At 49.0% G+C, this 26,247-nt stretch overlaps 2 protein-coding genes across 2 annotated transcripts in view; one reads left to right on the top strand and one right to left on the bottom strand.

The window, feature by feature from the left end:
- LOC139605362 (zinc finger protein 551-like) overlaps positions 1–26,247 on the bottom strand; it is a 484,882-nt gene that overhangs the window by 303,492 nt on the left and 155,143 nt on the right. The gene's annotated exons all lie outside the window — the stretch shown is intronic.
- On the top strand, positions 11,755–25,621 carry LOC139605353 (TOG array regulator of axonemal microtubules protein 2-like). Its single transcript, XM_071456694.1, has 10 exons — positions 11,755–11,909; positions 13,579–13,684; positions 14,422–14,657; positions 16,182–16,331; positions 17,496–17,613; positions 18,577–18,680; positions 20,931–20,934; positions 21,838–22,054; positions 23,137–23,223; positions 25,386–25,621. Exons 1-10 carry the CDS (start codon positions 11,755–11,757, stop codon positions 25,619–25,621), a joined length of 1,413 nt encoding a protein of 470 aa, XP_071312795.1.

The following is a 26,247-nucleotide window of genomic DNA, read 5'->3' as shown; positions in this document are numbered from 1 at the left end:
ATTTTCTCCAGGCCAGGACCCAGCAGCCTAAACAAAGAGAAGAACTCTGAACATGCAGGTAGGTACAGGGCATGTCTGTCCTAGAATAACCACTGTAGTCTTGACTCAGAGGAGACATTTGGAAAGCTTGGTGAAAACCCATTCTTTTCAAAATTTCTTTAAATTCGCTTCAATTCCTTGATGGGCTCGGTGGACTCTCTGAGAGCCCAGTCACTGGGAGCGTTCTCTGGTGGCACAGTGAGAATTCCTCCACTTTGCAGGCTGGGATAGGTTCATTTCTTCCAAGTCTTTCTGGCCGTGTCCCTCTTCGCTGCTTCCCTCCAAGCCATTGCCTCCCATCCGGGCGAGCTCTCCTTCCTCTGACACAAATGAAATGGACAGCATGGAGAAGGAGAACAAGAAAAATGGCACTGCCTATGATGATGAGAGAGGAAGAAACCAGGAGCAGAGTTCAGAAGGAAAAAGTTCTAAGGTAAGGAGACCAAGCTAAGTCCTGTGTGGTAGATTTTCAGTTTATTTGCTGTAGGCAGAGCTTGGACACCTTTTCCTGTGCTGTGAGCCCAGGGAAGCAGCTGAGCCAAAGAAGAGCTCAGCTGGACACTGTGCTTCAGGCTGTCTCTGCAGTGGGTGTGTAGTGGAGAGTTCACATCCTCAGCATGGATCAATAGCAGGAGAGGTCTTTGAATGGCTTCTGGGCTCTGCCGTGGTTCCTTGTGTGTCTTATGGCTGAGAAAACAGCAACAAGCAGTCAGAGCAGCTAAAGTTGTCCAATCTGGAGAAGCTGTCCTTCTAGATTGAGTAAACTATGGGTATCTGTGAACCATCTCTGTGTCTTGGTGGTGTTTTCTGTCAGCTGTGTCTGGTTAGGATGGAAAAAGGTGTTTGCTGGAACAGGCAGTCCTGCAAAGTCAGTTCCAGGTTGTCTCAGCTTTTGAGTTGCACAGCCATGCCCTCTGCACAGTTGTGTCTGCTGCTATTTCTAGAGTTCATCAGCTTCTGGGCAGCTGTGTGCTCTGGCATGGCTTTGTGCAGAGGGAAGGGATGGGAGGTGGCCATGGGGAGAGCAGCCCAGAGCCCAGCCCCACGACTGCCTTGGCAGCAGGGCCAGGACCTGCAGTTGTTTTGGGTTTGCCATGGGGTGCAGGAGGAGGCAGATGAACAACAGTTTTGGTAGACAGAATGTGCAATCAAGGAGTCTGGTAGTTGATTTCAGCCTTGCTGAGAAAGGGCCCAGTGTATCCCTGACAGGAACTGACCCTTTCAGTGCAGTTTGAACAGGTCCTGGTTTGGCTCTTTAGCTGGGCCAGAAATGGTGGAATATGAAGGAAGGGTGTGCACCTGCCCCTGCTGCCTCCAGCCCCATTCCTGGCCATGGCATGGGGGCCCTGGAGCAACTGGGGCTGGCAGAGACCTTGCAGAGAGCAGCAGGGCAGGGAGCTCTGCTGAACTTCCTCAGTGCCAGGGAGCCTGAGATGATGGATGTGTGGGAGCTGGAGAGCAGCCAGCATCCCGAGAGCTCAGCAGCATCTGGGCTCAAAGGCTGCTGGGGAAGTGTAGGAGGGAAGGGCAGCAGCAGAAGAAATGAGGGGCTTGAGAAAAGCAGGTTTGGACATCCTGCAGAATGGCTTTGTGGGGACATGGCTGGAGATCAGCACTGGCTGTTTGGTGCCTCAGGGACAGCAAGAGAATATTGATCTAAAGCCATTCCCATGCCATCCACAAGGCCAGTGGAGGCAGTGGCACCCCAGGACATCTTGATGTCAAACACGTGGAAGCCAGCTGGGAATGCAACCACACTTGGAGAAAACTGAGCACAAGGGGAGTGGTGGCAAATGTGGGACATGGTCTCTCCCTCACCACTTCCCTTTCCTAGGTCACCTTTCCCTGTCCTGGGCCAAGCTGCTCCATCAGTTTGGCTTTTCCTGGCAGGTCCCAGTTAAATGCACGGCTAAATGTCTTGAGGCATGAATGGGGGCAAGGCTGGATGCTTGATCTGAGCACTGTGTTCTTCTCTTTCCAGGCTTCCTTGCTCTACTCCATTGGTGGGGATATGAAGAAGGGGTCACTGGGACTGCCTTTGATCCCCCCCATCCGCAGGGCAGTGAGTCCCCCTGTGGGCAGTGCTGCAGGGTCCCTGCCAAGCTCTGCCCAGCTGGAATTCCAGGAGTCCCAGGAGATGAGGTAAGCCAAGGTGTCTGTTACTCCAGCGTGCTGTTCACCTCTCTCTTCCCATCTCGTGTGGTTATTTTGCACAGCCATCTGTCTCCTGTATTTTGGAAAACCTCTGTGTATTCAATATTTACCCATCCATGATGATCATCCAGCACAATGTCAAACCCAACACATATATACCCCAAGAACAGAGGTGGTGGTGGGGAAGAGGAGGCAGGGCTTTAAAGCACCTCAGGATGGGTCCTCTGCTGGACTTGGCTATTGAATCCCTCTGTAATGGTTGTGGTGTCATTTGGGAACTGTACTGCATGGGATGGGGTCCTGCAGGTCTTTGAAAGCTGTGATCCTTGACTGTCAAATTCTACAACCAGGTGAATATGCTTGGGCAAATATTGGCTACTGGAGAGGTGTCTGCAAATTCAGGTGCTGCTTCTGTAAACATCAGGTGTAACTTCACTGTGCCTGGGCCTCCACTGTGAAATGAGATGCCAGATGAATTTTGCAGTATAGATGTAAAATCTGACATATAGTCCGATTGATGTTTAATATTTTGATCTGGGTTTAAGATCAAAGAGGGCAAGGTGCTAGAGAAGAGGCATAGGACTGTACCTGATGGAAAAATATTGGCTTGGATATGCAAGAGAAAATGTAGCTATTACCCTTATCCAAGTGGTAACAATAAAGAGGGAGTCACAGAAGTATCATGCCAATTGAGAATCTTCGGTGGAGCTTTTAAGGTGTGATCTGAACATCCTTCCCTAGCAGCTGAGTTGGAAACAGCCTTTGTTTTCCTGAAAGAGCCAGCAGGTGTAATAGCATTCTCAGGAGACAGCAGTGCTCTGACCACATGTAGCACGAGGCTGTCACCAGGGTAAGGCACGGGCAGGCCAAGTCAAGCTTTGGCAGCTGTACAAAAGTAGCTGCCCTCCTTACAGACTCGTGTCTCAGCTCAGCAGCTCTTGCTGCTTCAGAGAGGCTGTGGGAGCCACTTGGCCCCAAAAGGAGAGGCAGCAGAACTGGAGAGTTCTGATGCAAGTTGAACAATGACTGCTGTGTTTCAGCCAGAGCTTGGCCAGCTCTGTGTGACTCCAGCAATGGCAAACTTAAGGACAATGAAACAGCTTTGCATCCTGTCGCAGACATCTTTCATGAAAAATCCTTTCTTAGGATTTTTCCTTGTGAGAAGCTGCAGTTTTCAGCAACCAAAGTAAACAATGGTTATCTGCTGCTGTGGAATGCAACAGGTGATTGGTCTCCGGTGGGTGTTTGGATTTCTTGACCACTCATGGCAGAGCTGGCTCTTGCTCTGTCTGAGACACAGATCTTTGTTATTCATTCCTTTTCTATTCTTAGCTTAGCTAGCTGCTGAAGAAACTTTTCCTTTCTATTGCTTTTAGTATAGTCTAATGTAACATATATCATAAAATAATAAATCAAGCCTTCTGATCATGGAGTCAACATTCTCGTCTCTTCTTCATCCTGAAAACCCTTGTGACCACAGTCACAGCATCCTGTTGGGTTTCTGTGTTGAATTTCCCCCTTCATCACAGTGACCATGTTTCAAAGTTTTGCCTCCTCTTATGGTAAGCCCTTTCCCTCCCTTCTCTTTCTACCTCCTCACATGTTCTTTTGTTCTTCATTTTCTCAAGGCCAAGACTCAGCAGCAGAAGCAAAGAGAATTCTGAAGATACAGGTAGGTACAGGGCATGTCTGTCCTAGAATGACCATTGTATTCTTGACTCAGAGGTGACATTTGGAAAGCTTTGTGAAAACCCATTCTTTTCAAAATTTCTTTAAATTCGTTTCAATTCTTTGGTGGGCTCAGTGGACTCTCCCAGAGCCCAGTCAGTGGGAGTGTTCTCTGGTGGCACAGTGAAAATTCCTCCAGTGTGAAGTGTTGAGTGGTACCTGGGGGCCCCTGAAATGCAGTGCTGGAATAGGATACCTTCCTCTCCATCCTGCACATTCTTTTTATCTCCCTGCAGCCTTTTTAGTGTCACAACTAGCAGGGAAAAAGAAGGCATTTAACATGAAATGTGAGATGTTTCCACTCCTTCTTGCTGCTTTTGAAGCAGAAAAGCTTTCCTTGGGGCAGTTTCTGAGCTGAACCCTTTGACATCTGAAGGGGATTCATGGACATTGCCTGGTTTTGCACTGGCAGAAATAGGGAAACCTCCTATGATAGAAAGTCCTTTAGAATTTTCCAGTGAAGGAGAAGGAGGCTTCCAAATGGATGCAGCCTAGGCAGGGTGTGAGTTTGTCATGCTGTGACAGCACAAGCCCAAAGCCACCTATGGCAGGTTCACAGTGACAAATCTCTTCCCTGGCTGTCTCTGCCTGTGTCAGTGTTGCAGGCTGAGGCTGGGGCAGGAGATGCCTTCTGCCTTGTCCCTGTCCCTGCCTTGCCTGATCCCTGACAAGTGGAATTGTGCCAGACAAAATGCAGTCTCTGCTGCATCTGGGTCAGGCAATGCTTTCAAGCTGAAAGCCTCAATGACACTGTTGTTGTTCCTTAGGCATCTCTGGGTGTGTAAGGATAGGAGAGATGAGACTTGGAGAAATAATTCTGCTGATGCAGAACAAGGGATCAGATCCCCTGGTCCCTTTGGGGCTCAGGGTTAGTTCTGCCAAATCCTGGCTATGGCCCCTTTGGAAGGACTCCTTACTTGCTGATGTGCATCTGGAATGCTTAATGCAGCCAGAGAATAGTCCTGCTCAGTAAGTAAGGTGACATTTTTGCTGGATCATTTCTGGACTAGAAATTCCCTATCTCATTAAACCTTACCCGTCTCACTTTTATTACTGACCCCAGCATTCTACAGGATGAAGGAATCCAGGTTTAAGACACTCATCCTGCTTGGCTGCCATAGGATTTTATTCTCTGTGCAGCCATGTAAAGAACTTGTTCTCTTAATTCTAACTGCTCTGTTGGAGAGTATTTCAAAATGACCTACCCTCTGCTATTTCCATTAGGAATATTTTGAATTGACAGTATTAGCCAAGATCAGAAATGTTTGGAGGCAGGTCATGTTTATGTTGGGTTTGGGTGTCTCTGCTGAAAAGACAGCAGGGAATAAACCCCTGGAACAAGTAAGTAGAGCAAAAGTGGAACTTTGAGATGAGCATTTTTTTCCCTACAAAGACAGGCTCCCAGAATACTGGGCACATCTAATGCAGAAAGCAAAGCTTCTTTTGCTTTCTAAAATGTGGTGCTATTGTTTGTGTCCCAGCGCTTCTTTTGTTGCAAAGACTAATATAAAAACCCCAAAAATGCAAAACCAGACCTGGAATTGAGTGGGACCTACAGAAACAAAGGCCTTGGAAATTACTTTTGAAAACAATTACTTCCTTGCCAGGGTCAGATTCTAGAGAGCACTGTGAATTCCCAACTGTTTGGAAGGAAAGGGATCCTGTAGTAGTGGGGAGGCAACGGGCACCACATGAACTAGTAGAGCCCTTCTCTCTTGGCTTGCCAGCTCCATCTTGTTCAGAGAAATTAAACTGATGCTAGTTTCATGAAAAATAAAAAACCAAGCAATCTTTTCAGTAACTAGAATACGCTTTGAATTCCTCACCCATTAGATGGGTTGATTGTAAAGGCATGAGTTCAATTAACTCACTTCTTCTCTTGCACCTGAATGTCAGCTTCTTCTGAGCCTACAGCAAACACGCAGAGGAAGAAGGGAAAGAGCTCTTGGTGCAAGATAGGAGCTGGGATGGCTCTGTTCCCAAGGGAACTGGCTGACCTGTTGGGCTTGGAGCCTCCTGTGCCGCAGCCCGGCCTTGGGAATGGAGGTCTGGGCTCCCGGGCGGCTCAGGGGCCTTGGCCCAGGAGCCCCGGCAGAGGCCGCGGAGCCGCGCTGGCCCCAGGGGCACTGCCAGGGAGGACAAGGGCAGAGGGGAGGGGGGAGCTGGGCTGCTTGCTGGCAGCAGGAAGGGTCTTGTGGCAGCGCAGAGAGGCTGTGCACATTGCCAGGGAACAGCTGTGCCCTGCATGTGCCCCTGCAAGGAGCTGTGCTGCTGCCAGTGCCCCTGGAGCTTTAGGGCTGCTGAGCTGTGGGGCAGGCAGAGGAGCAGGAGGGTGCATGTGCAGCTGAGCCATTCCTGGAGAGCACAGGGCTCTGGGCTCCCTGCTGTCCCAGGGCAGCCCAGAGGCCAGGCTGTGCCTGTGCTAGCTCTGGGCAAGTGGCTCAGGGTTTTGCCCTGGCCTGCCTCAAGTGTCTGCCAGCAGGAGCATGTTTCCCTGTGCAGCTGTTTAGAAGTTTGCAGGAAATGTGTCCCATGAAATATGGAGCTTCAGATGCTTTAGATTGCATCTCCACCTCTGTTACATTTTGTGTGTCCCTTTTGCTGGCCTGACTGACAGAAATGGTCCCAAGGAGGTTACCTTGGGATCTGTAGTTTCCCTGCCAACATCCCAAATGCTTTTCCCTTCCAAGGCCCTCCTTTCACATAGCTGCTATCTGTCTCCTTTTTTATTATTATGCTGACCATTCTGCAGGGGCCAAAAATCCTGATTTAAGACATTGCTTTTTTTCTACTGTGTTGCCACTTAATTTATCCTCTGTGAAGCTGTTGTATAGAATTTCAACTAGAAAATCAGCCTTTAGTCAGCCTGGCCCAAAAGTGGCCCAATCTCATACAGTTTAGAATGAAAATCCTTGGGGAAATTGAAATATCTAGTGTCAAGAGCACAGTTCACATTTGGGTAACACTCCTGCACTCCTGCAATGCTCAGATTTTCTTTGAATGTCCTCTAAAATTTTCCGACAAAGAGAAGACAATGTTGATCTACATGCATCCAGGTATTAGAACCTGGGGCTCCTTTCAGGAACAGGAAAGATGATGTTTACTACAATCAGCATGAATAAGGGCAGATAAGAATCTCTGTCCAGAGCAATCTCCATCTCTGCCCTTCTCTATCAGGCACAGAGGCTCTCCAGCATGCAGGGGCTGAGGCCTTCACCATGCAGCAGGTTTCAGTCTGCTGGCCAACAGAGCCATGGCATGTCTGCTGCCAGTAGCCCCTCCCTTGGGAGAGGGTCTAGGCATTGTACCTTGCTGCTCTCAATCCCAATCTCTGTGTCTTGAGAGCTCTGCACTCTGGAACCTGTCTTGCCTGTTGCCCAGCATTGCGTTTTTGGGGGCTTGAAGTCTGCCAGAGGTTTCCAGGAACCTTTGCTTCCATTCCCAGGCCTCCCACTGAGCCAGGCCAAGGAGACAGATCATCCCACCAGTCCTGGTCTAACGAGGGACAAAGAGCTGAGGGACGGCTTTGGAAAGGTAAGGGATAAGGACAGGGATGAGCAGACTTCCTTTCCTGTGGCTGTTTAGTGCTTGGCCCAAAATGTCACTGAAAATCATCATCTGCCACTCTTGGGGGCTGGGGATTCCCTTGGGAATATATTGGACAGCTACAGAACCATTGCTTGGCTATTTCCAGTGGTGCCTAGGTCCCTGGTTTGGAGATGGTGCTAAGGTCATGCCAGAAGCATTCTTTATGTGCAAAGGCTGTTTTAGAGAAGTTCTGAATGGCAGAGCAAGCTACACATCAGTGACTGTGGGCAAAGTGCACCCTCGGAAGCAGAGAAACAAAGATTCTAATGTTGGGTGTAAGCAAGGCTGCAAAAGAAAATGGGAGAGGTTGATTTTTCCTGGTCACCTTTGTGGCTGTATCTCACAGCCCTCTCATTCTCAAGTTTTCTGCTCATTGCCATCAGTGTTTCTGCAATTTGTTTTCACATGACTCCTCCTTTTGGTCTCCTGGTCTCAGAGACCAAGTCCTTCAGAGCCCTTCAGAGCTGAGTTGTTCAGAAGCCAGGAAGTGAGAAACAGCTGCAATTCCTGGAGTGTTAAGCAACAGCTCATTAGCCCTCCTTGCTGGGTATTGCACATGGTTTTTATTCTCCTGCCATGGCCTGTAGGAACTGAACTGCCTGCTCGCTGGCCATGTCAGCTCTTCCTCTGTCTTGGAGCACTCCTATGACTTTGATGCTTCAAGCAGGGCTTCCTGACATAGGTTGCAGTTGCAGCAGTGGAAGGTTGTGGCACTGAAGTGTTCCCCCTCACTGTGTGTAATTGCCAAGGTAAGGACAGGAGACATTCCTCTGAAACTATTGGAATGTGGCTGGAGCTGCATTGAAGCCTATGGCACTGTGTGGACTCTGTGCTCCTGATGAGATGTTGTGTGTGGTTTGTGTGTCTCTGCTTACAGTCTATGATGTATTTCCATTGCACCCAGATCCGTGCTGCTTTGTGCATGTTGGCTCAAAAGAACTTGGGGCGGAAGGACGCAGAGCTTTTGGAGAGAGAGATGAAGAAAAGGAGACAGAGGAAAACATCATTGCCACCTATTCCTGGGACAGTCAAGCCTGGGGATGCAGCTGCAGCAAGTAAGTGGTGGCTACACTTGTGGTGGTCCTTTTTGACCACTTGCTTGCCCTTTGCACAGCGTTGCAATCAGACTGGGGAGCTGTTCTGCTTGCATCTGAGTGGAAGCTTGCTTGGGATTGCATTCTGTTTCCCAAAGAAAAATAGAGAGGCATGAAGTGTCTTGCCCATGGCCTCACTGAGTCAGTAAGAGAATATCAGCTTGCCCCCTTCATCTCTAAAGTCTTTCAGAGTAGAAAATTCTGTCTTGCAAAGTACACTGGGGCTTCAGACTCTGTCCTGGAGAGCAGCCTCCAGGGAAGGGGAGTCCAAAAGAATGCTTTTCAACCAGGCTGCAACCTGGAAGAAACAAAATTCAGCTCCTTGTGATGAAAACACCAGAGATCCTTCTCCTGCCACTCCCTGCTGAGGAGCTGGCGCTGTAGAGCTGTGCTGAAGCCCCAGCCAGGGCTTCTGCTGTAGCCCCAGGAGGCAGCAGCGTTCCCGACTGAATCCCGGCTGTCCTTGTTTCTTAGGGGAAGCATCACTGCAGTTTGGCTAGAATAGGGTAGGTAGATTTAGATTAGATATTAGGGAGATTTTTTTTTTAATAATGAAGGGAATGAAAAGCTGGAAGGGTTTTCCCAAAGAAGCTGTTGTTGGTCCATCCTTGAAGGTGTTCAAGGCCAGCTTACATGGAGATCTGAGGAACCTGATCAGGATGAAGATGTCCCTGCTCACAGGGGTTGGACTAGATGGTGCTTAAAGGTGCCTTCCAATCCAAACTCGTCTAGGATTCTGTGATCATTGTCCCATGTTAGTGTTATACTTGGTATAAAGTGGCATTTCATTGTTATACTTGAAGTTCATTGGGATAACAAGCAGATGTTACCCAGCTCCAGCAAGTTTTCTGTCCAGCACTCTCCCCTTACAAGCTCCTCTTTGGTCCCTGCAGCCTTTAGCCTACCACCTGTTGATGGCACAGCTTCTAGAGTGCAGAGAACACACCCTGGTGGTGCCTTGAAGAAGGAGGTTGTGAGGAAGCAGGACAATGTTCCTTTACTGCCCAATACACCCATTACCCATGGGGATGGCAGCTTCCCACACAGCTCCTCAGGTAAGCCTGCTCCATGGCAGCTTTTCCCACCGGGTTTGTCCTTGCACAAGGAGCATAAACTGCCTCCTGCCTCAGCCAGCACTGCTGGGATCTTGGCTCCATAGTCTGTCCTGAGAGTGAACAGCAAATGTACTTTTGAGTTACTCCAGCTTGGAAGTACTGGAGCAGTTGGTTCTTAGAGATCCATTGGAAAGCTGAGCTGAATAAAGTCATGGTAAAGGCCTGAGCTCTGGCTTTTGCCCATGCTGAGAGTCCAAACTACAGCACTGGTGCCAGGAGGCAGCTGGGACTGCAGGGATGAGCTGCAGGGCACTCTGCCAGGCTGTGCTCACTGTGCTCCTACGAGAACCACCACGATCAGTTGTTCACTCAGCATCTGGGCCCTGTGCCTGTGCTGCTGTCCAGTTCTGCAGCCAGCTGTCCTGCTATCCAGCAAGGGCTGTCTCTGCAGGGCACTCAGTGGCTCGGTGCAGTCGTGCTGCTGCTGCTGCCAGAGGTGCCCGATGGCTCCTCGCTGCCGCCATCCCACAGCCTGCAGTGCCAGGAGGGAACAAGCAGTGCCTCCTGTGTCACCCAGCAAATACAGCACCCCTGTGCAGCAGATGGCAGCCAGCAGGGGCTGCCTGCTGCTCCCAGGCTGTTTGCTGCCTGCAGCAAATACCCAGCAGATAGTCCCTATGGCTCTGGTCTCTCCTTTGTGGGCAGCCTGCCTGTGCTGTGATCCCAAGTAGGGTGAGATAAGAAGAAGGGAGCTAGGAGTGATACTTGAATGCTCTTTTCTAGTGATGCTACTTCCATGTTCAGAATTGACCAGAACTAGCCTGGTGTGGCTCTCCATTCACAGGGAATCCAGATGTGTGTGCCTACATCACTGGTGTCAGTGGCTGGGGTACCTCAGTGACATCCAGATTAGCTCCCTTCTGAATATTTTTGATGTTATGGTTCCTCCATACTTTGTGAGAACATGCAAGGTAGCACAAAAACCCTACAGAGTCCAGAGCAGTTCATCTAGATTCTGTGCAATATTTATACTCCATCATTTTAGACATCTCAAATGTTTTCATCTATGCATTAGAAAATGAGCTTCTGAGTGCATGACATGAAATTTTTGATTGACGGTGCTTTTGATAACAAATGGGTTTCATAAGGAATGCATTTCTCATCAGATTTTTCTCATACCTTGTAAATTGTTTTCCGTACCAAAAAATTCAATTAAGGCAAACCCAGGTCAACTGATTAACAAGAGAGTGCATCTGTCAACAGTGTGGATCTGTATTTGCATATTTTTATCCTCAGAGTGCATTTGGAAGGCTTTTTTATCAACTGTCTAGTCTGGAAATTGCATTTTTCCACAAGAGAAAGCTTAGAAACTGCTGCGTTTGCAAAGACGTCCATTAGATGGGAAATCAATTTCACCTCAGCATCCTTGAAATACAGGCAGTGTGTACCTCTGAAAGAGGAAAGGTTCATGATGCTTGGAAAGAAGAAAATCCATAAAGTACTCCCTTCCCAATAGCAGGCTAAAATGTATGTGCACTCAGCTGCCTCTGTCTGGAATATTTGCAGTTAATGGGAACAGAGGCGCTGTCAGGTGGGAAGGGTCAGGTGTGGCTGTTCCCTGGCAGCTGCTCCGTGGGGATTGAGCCAGGCCCAGCAGGGCTGGGTTGTTCAGGCTGGGCTTGGTGCTGTCTCCAGGCAGCTGCAGGTCTCTCCTCAGGGAGTTGCAGAGGGCCCCTGTCCTCAGGGCTGGGGGCAATCAGGGCACTGAGACAAGAGGGGCCCCTGAGGGGTTCCCTCCTGGGCAGCCAGTGCTGCTGGTCAGCGCTGCCTCGCAGGGAGCGGGAGCTCTGCGGCCGCAGGAACTGCCGCTGGCTGTGGCACCTGTGGCACTTGGGAGCTGGCGCTGCGGGGGCAATTGTCAGCTTCAGCCCGGAGCTGGGCCCAGCTGGGGGAGGCTGGGAGCAAGCAAGGAGCCCCAGGAGCCAGACAGCAGGGAAGCCTCTGAGCCAGCGCCAGTTTGTAGCGCACGGAGCCCTGGCTGGGAGATGGGGCTGAGGCCGCTCCATGGTGGGGCCTTGCCCGGGGCTGCAGCGCCCATGGCCGACCCTCTCCTCACAGTGACCTCGCAGCCGGCCCCTGGTGCCAAGCGCCGAGAGGAGCCGCTCTGTGGGCGTGGGCAGAAGGACAGAGCCTCTTCAGACCCACAGCAGTCCTTGCAGGAGGCAGTCTCCTTGCTGGGCAGCGATGACTGGTAAGAAAGGCCCCGTTCCCTCTGTGTCCCTCTCAGCGTTAAGGTCGGTCAGAAGCGTGTCTTGCTCATGCCTCAGAGCCCCGAGAGCCCAGAGGGCCAAAGGGCACTGGTGAAACCACTGCAGAGCAGGGAGAGGATGAAGACTGGGGAGCAGCCTTTTCTTGGCCTTGCTCTGCAGCAGTGCTGCAGCTGCAGCAGGTCCGTGCTGTTTCCTTGCTTTGCCTGCTGCTCCATGGAGCTGCAAAGGAAACCTTGAGGGAAGAGAGAAAGCTCTGGAAGGAGATGATTTGCTGGCTGAAGGCAGAAGCAGGATGGCAGAAGTTTTGAGTGTAGAGATTTGGGTGCCTCGGGCCACTGGCCCAGTGGGACTGAGTAAGATTCCTCTCTGCTCCCACTGCTGACAGCAGTGGCAGGTGACAGGGTCTCCCTGTGACCTCCTGCATGGGAGTCCCAGAAGCAGCTCCAGGGAGTTCCTCTTTCTGAGAAATGGACTGAGTTGTGCTTTCAAGTCCCTCAGCCTGCCATTACTCCTGAAGGGCTCATGGCAGAAGAGAAGGAAAAAGAAAGAAAATCCTCTAGAAATCTTGAACTTTGGAATTCAACTTTTTCCTTCTCACTGCTTCATATGGGCCTGAGATGTTTTGTCAATACTCCCAATGTGTCCCAAAACTATACACAAGCAGAAGGAGGCCCAGAGGTGATAACCCTACAAATGTTAGGTGATATTGGTTTTCTTTCTGATGTCTTTTTGATCACTCCCTGGTGGATGCTTCATTCACACTGGGTTAAGGACTCCATTCTCACTGGGATAAGCATGAAAAATCTGCCACGATGCATCTCCTTGTGCAGTCACCTTTGCTTTGCCCTTTCTCTTCTGCTTTCTCTTCCCCATTTCTCTTTGGTGCCCTCTGAGGTGCAGAGAGCTTCTGCAGGTGTGGGGGGTCCGGATGACCCTCAGGGGTGCCCGTGGGATCGGTCACCAGCCCTGGGCTGCAGCCCTGATGCCTCACAGACCTTCCTGTGGCTGAGGGCCTGCACAAAGCAAGTGCTCAGAGACAGAGTTGTTTGCACCTTTTAAATAACCTGTTGCTGTTGTGGGGGTTGTTTTAGGTAGGGGGTTTTGGGAAAAGCCAGAGTTTCAACAGTTCTTGCCCAGGGGTGGAATCTCCTGGGACATCCTGCTGCTTTGTTGGGGAATGTGTGAGGTGGAGTGGAGGGGGTGACAGAGAGGCCGAGATTGTAGAGTGGAAACTCAGCTCCAGAGTGGCAGTGGAGACTCTCCCTGCTGAATGCCTGCTGGGGCTGACAAAGAAGGGAAATGCCCCAATAACAGCCCGGTGGCACTGTGTCTCAGGGACAGGTACAGGGAGGTGACAAGAAACAGCAGCATGGCCCGGTCTCACAGCTTCTAGGAAGCAGTGACAGAGGGGCCTCATGGGCCAGAGATTTCAGAAAGGCTGTCTTCTTAAATGGCCACTCTGAAACCCCTCTCTTTGCCTCTTGGGTTTGTGAATGCTTTTGACAGCCACAGCATCCTGGGGCAACGCATTCCACGATTTCATTAAATACTCCTTGAAAAGCTCCTCCCATTGTTCAACTGAGCTGCCAGCCGGGTCATTTCAGAGGCTGCTGCCTTGGTGGAGAGAAAAATCAATCTTCTGCCTTTCAGGGAGCTGAAGGAAAAGGGACTCTTCAGCATCCAACACCTGGCTGGGTCCCATTCAGAGGTCCTGCTTTGTAGACTTCGTGAGGTTTGCTTGGCACTTACCAGCGAGGTGAGAACATTGCTCTGAATTGTCCCCCCTACTTCATACACAGTGAGTAGAGTAGGGATGAGCTTGTTCATCTCCATGTGTGCTCAGGGTCTGCCTTCATTTCTGGTTTTAGACCTGAGATTTACAATGTCTCTCAGCTATCTGCAGGATCTGTGGACACATGCAGCTGTATTTACTGGCAGGTCGGGTATCTGACACTCATCTTTGAGTGTGGTGCCTTTATAATGCAATGTGCAAATGCAGAAACTGAGACACTAATGCTGTTATTTGCCAGAGTCCCAATCTCTGCCCAAGTTGTAATTCAACAGTGCAAATGAGTCTGTAGAGCTGAGCCTGTGTTTTCTGTTTCCTGGCTGAGTGCTTCAACTGCTGGTGTTGCTTTTTTGAACAGGAGCACCTGACTCTTTTATCTTTATCACTTGTGCCTTTCTGATATGAAAGCAGCTCTTGCTTTGATTTTCTAGTAAAAGGGCCTAAAATCAAAGCTGTGGACATTTTAGTAGGGTTAAGTAGAACACTTAATGAAATTTTTATTTTAGGCCTGCAGTGAGCAGGTCTGAGGCCAGAAATTGGTGCCAGAGTAAGTGCCTTTCTGTGCTTGTGCTCTCCTGCTCTCCCTGTACTTGTATGTTCCTCTGGACACAGTGGGATGTGTTGTCATTTCCTGGGACTTCTGTTGAAGGCAACTGGTTTTCTTTCCAAGGTGATTCTTATGTTTCCCCTCATGCTTTCCCCAGGTGACCAACCTCCGTTCCAAGGTGTCCTACTCTGCCATTGTCACTCTGGGAGAGCTCTTTGTGACCTTGAAGAAGGACATGGACTCTGAGGTGGATGAGGTTGCTCGGGTCCTTCTCCAGATGGTGTCCAACTCCCCAGAATTTGTTCGGAAAGCAGCCAGTCAGACCCTGGGGATCATGGTGGAGAATGTGACTCCTGCACGAGCAATGACTGCTCTCATGGACATGGGAGTCAAGTAGGTTCTTCTTCTTTTAGTGATGTTCTTCACCTTCGTATGCGTGGGAGGGAGAAGGGATGAGACAGAGAATGGGAATGGTGGGAGGGAAGGGTCCTGCATCCTGCATCTTCTGTGGACTCAGTGACTTGATTCTCTGACCAACCTCACTTCTTTCCTCTTGTCACCTATTTCTGCCCTCCTGCAGCCTATCAGTTCTCAGAATCATAGAACTGTAGAATATGGGGAGTTGGAAGGGGCCCATCAGGACCATCGAGTCCAGCTCCTGGCCTTGCCCAGAACAGCCCAAGGGTCACACCAAGTGCCTGAGATTGTTGTCCAAATGCTTCTTCACCCCTGCCAGGCTTGGTGCTGTGACCACTGCCCTGGGGAGCCTGTTCCAGTGCCCAACCACCCTCTGGGTGAAAAACCCTTTTTCCTGATACCCAAAGTAAAGCTCCTCTGACCCAGCTTCCTGCTGCTTCCTGGAGTTCTCCCAGCCTGTCAGATTTTCCTAGATGTGGTGATCAGTGGGGAAGTGAAAGTGCCTGCAAAGGCCAAGGATAGAGCCTTGTGCTTTTGTGGGAAGAGGGACAATTGCAATTGCAGCTGTGAGCAGTGTTTGGTATTTCACAGCACTAACCACAGAGGCCCTGGGAAAACCATGGCTCCTCATGATGCCATTAACTTGAGAAATGAGGAGGGTCCTTGCTGGGGCGTGGAGCACATGGGGGACAATCTGCTGGGTGTGGCCCAGCCTGCACAGCAGGGGCAGCTCCTGCCAAAGGAGCCTTGTATGACTGTCCTGGCCTTAGAGCTCTACTTTCTATTCAAACTGATGTTTCATGTTAGCCTTGAGATGATGAATCACTTTACAGGCACCTTCACAGGCTGACTGCCATGGGACAGTTGAAGCAAATGCTGCCTTAAATGTTGGTGCTGGGCCTGATAGCTCCCAAGAGACACTCTCGAGAACAGGACAACCTGGCTAAACTGCCTGCCACCCTTTCCTCAGCTTTGGAATAGGGTAAAACATTCAGATGGATCCGTTGCCAAGCCCCACAGAAAAAACAGGCTGCATTGCTGGATATTCTGCAACTTCATGGCCCACAATGTGTTTTCCCTGCATTTGTTGTTTTCCAAAGGTCTGCAGATTTGGGGATAAATGGGTGGAAAGAGCCTCAATCCTGCTGCAGCTCTGTGTACTGGGTGCCCTCTGATGGTCAGCATCAATTGTCCTTAATCTCTAAATTATTCACATGTCATCTATTTCTTGAATCTTTCTCCGAGTAAATACTGTGAAAGAAATTGAGGATCAGACAGTGCAGGGAGACTGAATTCCTCCCTCTTCCGTGCAGGCAGGCCTTGTGTACAATGCTAACTTTGTGTTTACCTGAGGACAGAACCTTCTGCAGGTGTCTGAAGGTGCAGGGAGAGCCCAGGCTCCTTCCCCCAGCACGGGCAGGGAGCAGGCTCTGGCCAAGGCCTGTGCTGCTGCTGCTCCTGGTCCCTGTGGCCCAGGGTTTGCTCTCTCCTCCCCAGCAGCTGCCCCGCCCCGGTGCGGCAGTGTGCAGCCCAACTCCTCCTGTCCCTGATGCAGAGAATTGGAGTCACCAAGCTCGCAGGCACAGCCTGGGCTGAGAGGCTGGCACACGTGGCAGGGAAGCTTGCTCAGGACTGTCACAAGGACACAAGGTAATGATCTTCATTTCACCTCCTAAAACAGGAAAACCCTTTTGTGTCTGGCTGTAAAGGTGAAACCACACAAGAGTGGAAACTAAAGGGAATATGAAGTTACCTCACGGTGTGAATAAGGGTCACAGAATCGTGGAATATGCTGAGTTGGAAGGGACCCATCAGGGTCATGGAGTCCATCCCCTGGCCATGTGCAGTGACCCCAAGAGTCACTCCATGTGCTTGAGAGCATTGTCCAAACACTTCCTGAGCTCTGTCAGCCTTGGTGCTGTGACCACTGCTCTGGGCTGCCTGGGCAAATGGCTGTACTGGGAAACCTGAGGTTGGCCAGCAAAAAGGAGCATTGCCAACTTTTTCCTGTGGCTTGAAGGATTCTTTCCTGAGATGAAAAGAGCTCAGATCAGCCAGTCCAACAGTCTTGTTTGGCCTTAGGTGCACAACACAAAGCCAAAGTGTTGGCTAATGTTCATCACTGAAGGATCCCAAAAATCCATTTCTCATTAACTTCAGACTTTCCTAGAAATATTTCAGGGGTCTTTAGCCAACATATTCAGTCTTTCTAAACTTGTTCTGCAGATTTCTAGAATGCTGTTATCTGTGGCTCAGTGAGCTCCACGTTTCTTCTTGAAGAAAACTGTGGTTTCCTAGTGGCAAAATCAACCCAAACCAGCAAAATCCCCTTCCTTTGGTGATGAAATTCCCATGAATAGCTGCCAAGAACACCAGAGCAACTAGCTGCCCCTGTGCATACACATAGTATAGAATAATCAAGAGGATGCTTGAGGTGTTTTGTCCTGGCTTCCCTTCCAGTTAAAGAAAGGCAAATTATTGTGCAATGGCAGCAAGACACTGCTAATAGGCTCTGACAACAAAGCAGATGTGTTTTGCTTGTTCCCTGGGATCCTTTGATGCCACAGAAGCACACCCCCAGTTTCAGAGTGAAATGGTATTTTTCTGTTGCCCCACATTCTCCTCCTGCCTCTTGTGTTCAGCTGACAGCACTGTGCAGTGTCAAGTGAGGTAAATCTCCCTCTTTGCTGAGTAGGTAATGCCTTCTCATGCAGGGATTGCACCTGATGAGTTTAAGGTATCAGCCTCTTCTGTTAACACTCTTCCTGTGTTTGTTCACTTTTTTTTCATTTCCTTCCTTCCTTCCTTCCTTAGGCATTATGGACAGGAGATGGTGAAGATGTTGCTCACTCATCAACAATTTAAAATGCTTCTGGAACAATCTCTTTCCCCCCGTGACCTGGAAGATATTCTGACAAGAATTAAGAAGAAAGTAAGTGCTTGGCAGGAGAAATGTCTCCTTTGTGCAAGTATTGCCACTGCTAATATGAGATCAAACATACCCAATCTGTCTTTAGCTCATTCCTCTTCTGCTGAATCATTTTGCTCCTGGGAATGAGCTGTTGATCCTCAGCCTGTTCATCAGCAGGCCACAAAGGAACTGATATTATTAGGGACAAAGTGGGGTTCTGAATATTGTCAATATTGGTCACAAAGAGGGAAGGGAAAGAGGAGAAAATGGGTTTACATTTAAGAGTAACCCCCACCATGCTCTCCCTACTCTATCCCCTGTAAAGCAATTAAGTGAGAATTGTGCTTCTGAAGATAACAGAGTCTTTGAAAAGGACACTGGAAGTAGTAGCACCAAGAAAATTTCCAAATTTACAAAAGATGTCCAAGTCAATCCTAGTTACTACAATGACTGTCTGTCTTTTGGGAATGCTGCCCTGCTGTCAAGCCCTGTGGAGCTGGAAGAAGCTTGGTGAATTCAGCAGCATCCAGTGGAAAATTCTTTGTTTGTTTGATGGGGGGGGATTTTATTTTTTTTATCGACATTTCAGAAGGGAGCCTGCCTTTGAGCAGGCACAGGGAGAGTGAGTGTTGAACCAAATCAACTTCCAACACAATGGGCCAACCCCCAAAGAGTCCAGTTTGTTCGGCTGCTTCCTTCACAAACACTCATTGCCTGCCAGTTTGCATTATTCCCATTTATGCTCAAGACTAAGGAATTTGGGATTTTAGACTGCTGCTCAGTCTGGTAGCACCCATAACCTGCCTTGGGCTGTTGAAAACAAAGAGTTGGCATCACTCAATCTCTGCTCTGTTTCCATCTGTAAGTTAGGAAATGTTTCCCTAAGCCTTGGTAGCAGTGATCCTGGTTCTAACTTGTGTTTTCAACAGGGAATTTCCTGTTTTATATTCTAAAGATGGATGGGGTTTCTCTATGTCTTTGTAGGGCATGGCAAACCAGAAGGCTGAAGGCCCATCTGTCAAGGAGCCGGTGAAGGAGAGGAACGGTGGCTCAAAGAAGCCCCAGGCCACATTGTCTTCTAGCAAACGGTACTGAGCACTTTTGTCAGATGAGACAAAGCACATGACAAGCTTTACATGTCTCTTCCTCAGGAAAATCTTCCTGGAAGACATGACCAGTGCCACAGATTGTTTCCTTTCCCTACAAATGCTCTAGGATAAAAAATGTCGACTTCTGCATTGTGCTGAACACAACTTCTCTGGAGGGGTTTCCACAAAAATGGAGAGACAAAAAGACACCCATTGGTTGCAGCTCAGACGATGCAGTGCAGTGGCAAGGGCAGTGTTGTGGAGGCTGGGAGAGGGCCAAGTTTCTGCTGCCTGACTTGGGACAAGTAAATTCAACCAGGGCTTTTTTTCCATCTGAGTGGAGTCTTTTTCAGATGGGTGTTTTGATGAGAAATCTCAGTCTGGATGCAAGATGCCATTCCACAAAGATGCAGATCTCATCCATGGGGTTTGGCCTGGCTGAATCATGGTTTTCTTACCCTCAAACAGTACCAAGTTTGAGTAGTAAGGAGCAAGGCAATTTCTGAACAACTTCAGTCAACAGGTGTCTGAATGTGGACTTTTTGTCTTGATATTCCTGTCCTTCATGTAACTTGCTTGATGGACAGCATGTGTGGTTTATTTCCCCCTGTGCTGCAATCAGCATTTAAGACAGGAATTTGCTCCTTGCTGTCTCTTCATGCCACTGGCAGAGCTACTTGTACCTGTTCTCCTCTGATAGCAGAGGGGATTTCTTTAGCTCTGTCCTGCTCAGCAGTGGCAGGAAAGTGACCACATGCCTCAGTAGCACAGCTAGCATCTTCCTGTGCTCATGGAAGAGACAGGTTGATCAGGAGAATTGTTCCCAGTGGGGTTGTTAAGCTGTGCATCTAGTCTCTAGGGAAGCAAATGAAATGTGAGTGTAGTTCTGGCATGTCAGGCTTCTGTTTTTATCTCTGTTACTGATTTTCTGAATCCTTCAAATATGGCCCTGTTTATCTGTTCAGATGCATCTGAGCTACTTTTCCAGATTGTCATGCCTGGTTGTAGAGACACTTCTCCAGAGTGATGAGTTTCCTTATTCTAAGACACACAGGTCCCATATGAGGAGGCATTTAAACCTGGAAGTAGTGTCTCTCTTTCTCCACAAAGCAATGTGACCTTTGTGCCCTGGCAGCCATCTGAAGATAGATCAGATGCATCTCATCCTTGGTTTTCCTGAGTGAACAGTGCTGAGAATGTCACTTGCAGATTGTCTGCCATAATGATTGTCATGAGGTCCACGTTGTTCTTCAGAGCCTCATGGTTTTCCAGCTTGAAATCACATAATTGGGAAAGCTGCTCAAGATGTTTTGCTCACAATTAACTGAAGGTATTGTCTGTGGCTGCAGCTCTCTCCATAGAGAGCAGCAGGCACAACTTTCCCAGGCATTGTCCTGGGGAAGGCTGTGAGAAGATCAGAGAAAAGAATGAGAAACAATTCTTATCTGCACTTGCTGTACCTCTTGTAGTGAACATGTGCAATGTGTTATGGAGATTTGTTTACCAAAGGGTAATTTCTTAATTGGCCACTGGTGATGGTGTTTTGGATTCAATTGACCAATCTGGTCTTTCTGTATCTGACTGTCTGTAAGGGCAATGAGTTTCAGTATAGTATAATATAGTATAGTATAGTATAGTACAGTACAGTACAGTATAATAAAGTGATTGATCAGACTCAGCCTTCTGGAATCATGGAGGCAATGCTAATTATTTCCTCGACAGGGATGCCATGCTATGATAATGATCACCACCAGGTCCTCATTTGGTTTTATTTTCCAGGGTGAAATCTCTCTCTGATGGGCACCTCCTACACCGTGCAAAAGCCCAGGTCACATCACCTCCAGCTGTGGAAGAAACGGAGCTGCTCCAGAAGCTTTACCATCTCCTGGAAGCCAAGGGGTTTCAGACAAGGATGGAAGGAGTGGAACTCCTCCAAGACCTGTGCAGAACAAACCCCCAGCTCATCTCCACTAACATTGTCCAAGTATGTAGGGTATCTTCACTGCTCCTTTCCTTTAGCTCCTTTCCTAAGCCTGTAGCAGCAAAGTTAATTCAGTGTGTCTTGGCACTCCGTCCTGGCTGTTTGGGACATGCTGGTCCCTCTTACCCAGACAAATGTAATTCAGGTCCAGGCTTCAGGACAAGTTATTTCAGTCCAGCTGTATTTGTCTGGCAGGTGCCTATTGATGCTGTTCATCAGATGATGGTCAATTTTCTGCTGGTGTAACTGCTGCTCTCTCCTACTCCCAGTTGGGTGAAGTGAAGGGAATCCAGCCCCTGAAAGCAAGGCAATTGTTCTCTAGACCAAAAATGGGTTTGCATAGGGAAGAGAAGTATCAGGCTGGGTTGGTTTAGACCCAGTTGTTTTTTCAAAAACAACGCTTCTATGAACTCCATCTTGTCTTACACAGGACCAGCTCTGGCTACTCATTTCCATCCTTGTTCCTATTCCTCTTGGTAAAGACAGTGCTCACCCTTCTTGGAGGTCTTTTTTACTCTTTGGAAAAGGAGGAAAACAGCGAAGGACTCATCTCTGCCTTCTCCTCCCAGTAGCTGCTTTTTCCCTTTTTCCAGGAAAAGGTGCCTGACAATGAGGCTGTCAAGGGACTGAGCCTGCTCTAATGAGAGCTGTACAGCACATGACATTTCAGAAGTCCACCTGTTACTTAGAGAAATGGTCTGGATGCTGGAAGAGTTGATCAGAGCCCTGCTCTTCTCCAGACACAGGCTCTGAGACAAACAAAAGAAAACTTCTATCTCCTCCAGCCATAGTTTTGGCAAAATCATAACTGCCCTCAGTACTTGAGGCAACTGTATAGAAAACCGGGCATTGTAAACATCTGCTTCCATTCAAAGCAAAGGTACTCTTTAGCATTAATAGATGGAATTGATTTAATGATTTAGAGATGGAGAGAAATGCCATAGGAACTATTGTGTCCCCAGCCAAACCTCCTAAAAACAGAAGAAAATCTTTCAACCAGCATGAGGTTGTGCCACCATTCCAGTGAGTGGCCCACAGGAAAACAGTGCAATTGTGCAAGCGAGTGCTGACCTGAGAGAAAGGATCACTTTCATCTTTGACATTGCTGACTGCTACAGCCACTCTTCAAACAAGGACATTTGAATCCAGCTTTCACGTTGCTTGTTCTCTTCACAGATTTTTGATTATTTTGTCCTGAGAATATCTGACAGCCACAAGAAAGTGAAGCAGAGGGCGCTGGACGTGCTGGCTGAAATCACAGGAGCCCTGAAAGATGCCCTGAACCCGGTGATCATTGGTTTGGTGGAAGGAATAACAAAGAACCTGAATTCAAAGGATGCCAGGGTTCGTGGGGCAGCTGTGAAAGCACTGGAAGAATCCATTGCTCATTTGGGTAAGGCTGAGCCCTGGCAGGGACTCTCCTCAACTTTGTCTCTGTCTCTCCTGCACAAGAGAGCGCTGAGTGCCTTGACAGCTGCTCTTGTCTGTGGAACACTCCAGCTGACACCCACCAGAAGCTGTGCAGCTGCAGTCCTTATGCACCATCCCCAACAGGCTGGAATGTGATCAGCATTTCCCAACAGTCCCAGGAGCCCTTGGCTCTGTGCTGCTTGTCTGAAGAGCAAGTCCTGGGCTACAGCTTTGCTGCAGTTCAGAGGCAAAGGGGGTTTGGAGTTTGCTTGGGTCCCGTCTGACTTCCCAAATGAACAGCTTTGCTGTTGGCATGAAGGGACACTGACCCATCAGAGCTTCTGCAGAGCAGCCACCTGCAAGGCTCTACATTAGAGGCATCAGCTGCCTATTTTCCACTTTTCTTCTTTGTCTTCTATTTTCAAAGGGGAACTTATGATTTTCCAAGTTCATTTCTTTAGAACAAACAGGTATAAACCCAGCTGTCAATGATGCCTGGTTCCACATGTTGTTTTGCATGGAGCAAGATGGCCACAGCAATTAACTACATAGGCAAGGGCTGCTCTCAATTCCTCTGCCACACAGATTTATGTCAGCTCTGAGAATGCTGCACTGGGGAAATATGCCTGGAAAAAGGAGTGTTGAAGAGGCAGGTCTTCAAGGGGAGATTCCACTTTCTCCTCCCCAGTTGCTCTGTGAACTCAGGAACTGCCTGACTCAGTGCCTTTCTGTGACCCAAGTATGGGCTTCTTCCTTTTTGCTCTGGGATGCAAAACCTTTTCACTGCTTCCATGTGACTGAACTCTTGAGGTCCCTGACGTGAAATGTTTTAACACAGCTCCTGCTACAGCAGACAAGTTTGCATTTACAAATGTGAAAGGAGAGCTTTTCTTTTGGAATTTAAAACCCTGCCAAGGAGGCTGGAAGGAATGAAGAAAAGGATTCAAAAATCCACAGAAATGTACTTGATTTTATAAAATGGGGTTGGCCCTGCCCTTTGCTTCCCCACTGTCCTTTCTCCTATGACCTGAGAAAAGTGAGCAGAACCATGTGTTTCCCTTGTAGATCAAGTGTCACTGCTGAAAGAGTTCAGCTACCAATGGAATCACCTGAGTGGCCAAGCTCTGCTGGATGTCACCGAGCGTATCACAGGTATGGCCTCCCCTTCTAAGCCAAGAGCTCTGCCCAGGGAGTATTGACAGGGAATGCCTGTGAACAGACAGCAGAGCAGCTCCTCCACATCAGGAGGTGCTGAGCTTGTCCCTGCTGCCCAATAGACCAGGCAGGTGGATTTGGCAGGTTTGCCCTGGCTGCTGCAGAGCTGGGCAGCATCTGAGATGGGGGCAGCGCTCGGCCTCGGGGCTGAGCTCTCACTGGGGCATCTCAGAACCACCTCCAGCAAAGGGAGGGGCTACAAATACCCCAGCTGGCTCCTCTCTGGGAAGCTCAGGGACATCTGTGATCTTTGAGGGGAAATGGTGGCAAATGCTCTTTCTGGGCATCAGTTTGTTTTGTCCTCACGGAATTCTTGTTTTTCTCTTGGAAAGTTTTGAGGCTGAACCGTGCAGAGCCTGGGGGTCACAGCTTAGGTCAAAACTCAACAGAGGCATCAGAGGCACGGGTTTAGTGCAAGGCAGCCTCTGGGGCACAGGGACAGAAGCAGAGGGCTGAGGCTCCCTGCCTGTGCTGTCCAAGTGGCCTTGGACTGAGCCTTTCAGGGTGTGCAAACAGTGTCTGCCTGTGCCAGCACTGTCCAAAATGCTACAAATGCATCTGATAATTGATTCCTCAGAGGAGCTTGCTATGTCAGCAACAGCCAAGGAATGGAAAAAGGATAATCTCAATATATAGTAGAGAAGATGATTGATAGCCTTGCTTTACCTGGGGCTAAATCCACTGCTAATGATGCCAGCATCTTTGAATGCAAGGTTTAATACACTTTGTGTCTTCATTAGGAATCTCAAAAGGGCATGTTCAGCAATTGGGAATGTCAAAGGCCCTTTAAAGAGCATTTGAATAAAGTAGATCTCCAGCAATAGGGAATTTAGTTGAGCAGTTCTTTTGATCTCTTTTTCAAATAAAGGAATTACCATAAATTAGGACTACTTCAGAAAGAGCAGATGTTCTCTCTGAGATTTAGTAGGAACAGACAGCTGTTCCTCACGTTTAGTAGTCACCAATGTCTTTAATTGCATTTAAACTCAAATGAACTCCCACTTTAAAATGGGTACCATAACCCTTTCCTGCTTAGCAGAATTGGTTTTGGGTACTTGCAGGAGCTCTTTCAATGTTGATGACTGCTGGTGGATTAACAGCATTGAGAAAATGAAGTCTCTTCCACCACAGAATATTAAATGGCTGCCAGATAACATTTTGTCTGATCAGAAAATAAGAATGGTCTCCAGAGCATTTCAGGTTTTGATCTCTCAGCCAAATCTGCCATGCAAGAAGCCTGTTGGTAGTAACTTTTTGTCTGTGTTTGATACAGTTCAGTTCAGAAAACGGGCAGAGAGATTTCAGAGACAATATGAGAAAACACTCGTGTTTTGGCTACATTTCAGTCCCCTGTGTAGCATTTTTCTCTCTCTATGCCCCTATTCCAGTGGACATCATAAGAAAAAATGCCATTAACATTGGGAGGGGAAGTGGCATTAAAATGTGGAGATGCCCAAATGCCAGGGCAATGGGGTCTGGGTAATTCTCTAAGACACCCTGAGGTTTGAAACAGCTCTTTGTAGGAAGCCCCAAAAGCATTCTGCCAAAGACACCAGCTGGTCCCTGATGTTTCTCATCCAGCTGTCAGGCAGCAGCCATCTCTGGTGGGCTGGAGTTTTGAGGTGTGTTCTAATCCTGCCCTTTGCTGTGTGCCACTGAGCCAAGGGAAGAGCCAGATTAGGCATTTGGCACTTGACATCAAAGGTACAAAAGTGGAATCATCCCTTTCATTAGAAATCTCTCCATTTCCTCTGTGTGGTGCAGTTCCAAATCTTCAGGGTGGGTTTAGACAACTTCTTAATGGAAAAAAAAGGCAGTTGTACATTTCATTCATTGTTCATGCAGAAAGAGATTGTGAAATAATTTAGTAAAGGTGCAAAGTCTGCCACAGGGACAAGGCTCTGGTTGGAGCAATTAGTCCTGAGGGGTTGGTGGTTCTGTTTCCAGGATGATCAGCTGCTTTGCCCGTTTCTGGATCAAGGGGCTCTGTGTGCTGTTTTGCTGACCTTGGCCAGAGAGGCTTGCCAGAAGCAAAAGCAGAGGTAGATCCTTGTTTGCATTGAGGTTGTGGCTAAGGAGCTGTGTCTCTGTCCCGGCAGTGCTTGTGCAGTGGGTCCATGCCAGGAGCCCTGCAGTCGTCCAGTGCGACGCCCTGCCCGTGCTCTGGTCCTTCCTGGAGAACAAGGCGCTGCCCGTGCGGAGCGCCAATGTCCGCACCGTGGCCACCAAGCTCGCCTCTGCCCTCTACAAGGTGATGGGCACCCAGCTGAAGAAATGTGCTGCCAGCAAGCCTCCACACGTGCGGGAAAACCTCTCCAAAATGCTGGGCTGGTGAGGGCGAGATGTTCTCCAGAAAGCTGAGGAAGTGCTGAGTTGGACACCTCTGGATTTGCCTTTTTAGCTGTGCCAAAAATGACCAAATCCAAAGGAAGGGTTTGCATCTGCCCCCGCTCTCTCCATTGCCCTTCCTGGTCATGGCATGGGGGGCCTGGAGCAGCTCCAGATGGAGGACAAGGTGAAGGGAACCATGGCTCAGCCTCACACAGAGGTGAGGGGGGAGCTGGGCCAGTCTCTGTTGGGAGGAAGGGTCTTGTGGCAGCGCAGAGAGGCTGTGCACATTGCCAGGGAACAGCTGTGCCCTGCATGTGCCCTGCAAGGAGCTGTGCTGCTGCCAGTGCCCCTGGAGCTTTAGGGCTGCTGAGCTGTGGGGCAGGCAGAGGAGCAGGAGGGTGCATGTGCAGCTGAGCCATTCCTGGAGAGCACAGGGCTCTGGGCTCCCTGCTGTCCCAGGGCAGCCCAGAGGCCAGGCTGTGCCTGTGCTAGCTCTGGGCAAGTGGCTCAGGGTTTTGCCCTGGCCTGCCTCAAGTGTCTGCCAGCAGGAGCATGTTTCCCTGTGCAGCTGTTTAGAAGTTTGCAGGAAATGTGTCCCATGAAATACGGAGTTTCAGCTGCTTTAGGTTT

The sequence above is a fragment of the Agelaius tricolor genome, unplaced genomic scaffold (genome assembly GCF_023055355.1).
Source record: "Agelaius tricolor isolate 1412-34295 unplaced genomic scaffold, bAgeTri1.0.p SCAF_65, whole genome shotgun sequence".
Taxonomy (NCBI): Eukaryota; Metazoa; Chordata; class Aves; order Passeriformes; family Icteridae; genus Agelaius; species Agelaius tricolor.
Note: the sequence above shows the minus strand (reverse complement) of the source record. Positions and strands in the feature narration are given on the sequence as shown.

Coding starts and splice junctions, on each gene's coding strand:
- LOC139605353 (XM_071456694.1), top strand. CDS start 11,755: ATGGCCGACCCTCTCCTCACAGTGACCTCGCAGCCGGCCCCTGGTGCC. Junction 11,910..13,578: donor TTGCTGGGCAGCGATGACTG/GTAAGAAAGGCC, acceptor TCTGCCTTTCAG/GGAGCTGAAGGAAAAGGGAC. Junction 22,055..23,136: donor AGAATCCATTGCTCATTTGG/GTAAGGCTGAGC, acceptor TTTCCCTTGTAG/ATCAAGTGTCACTGCTGAAA.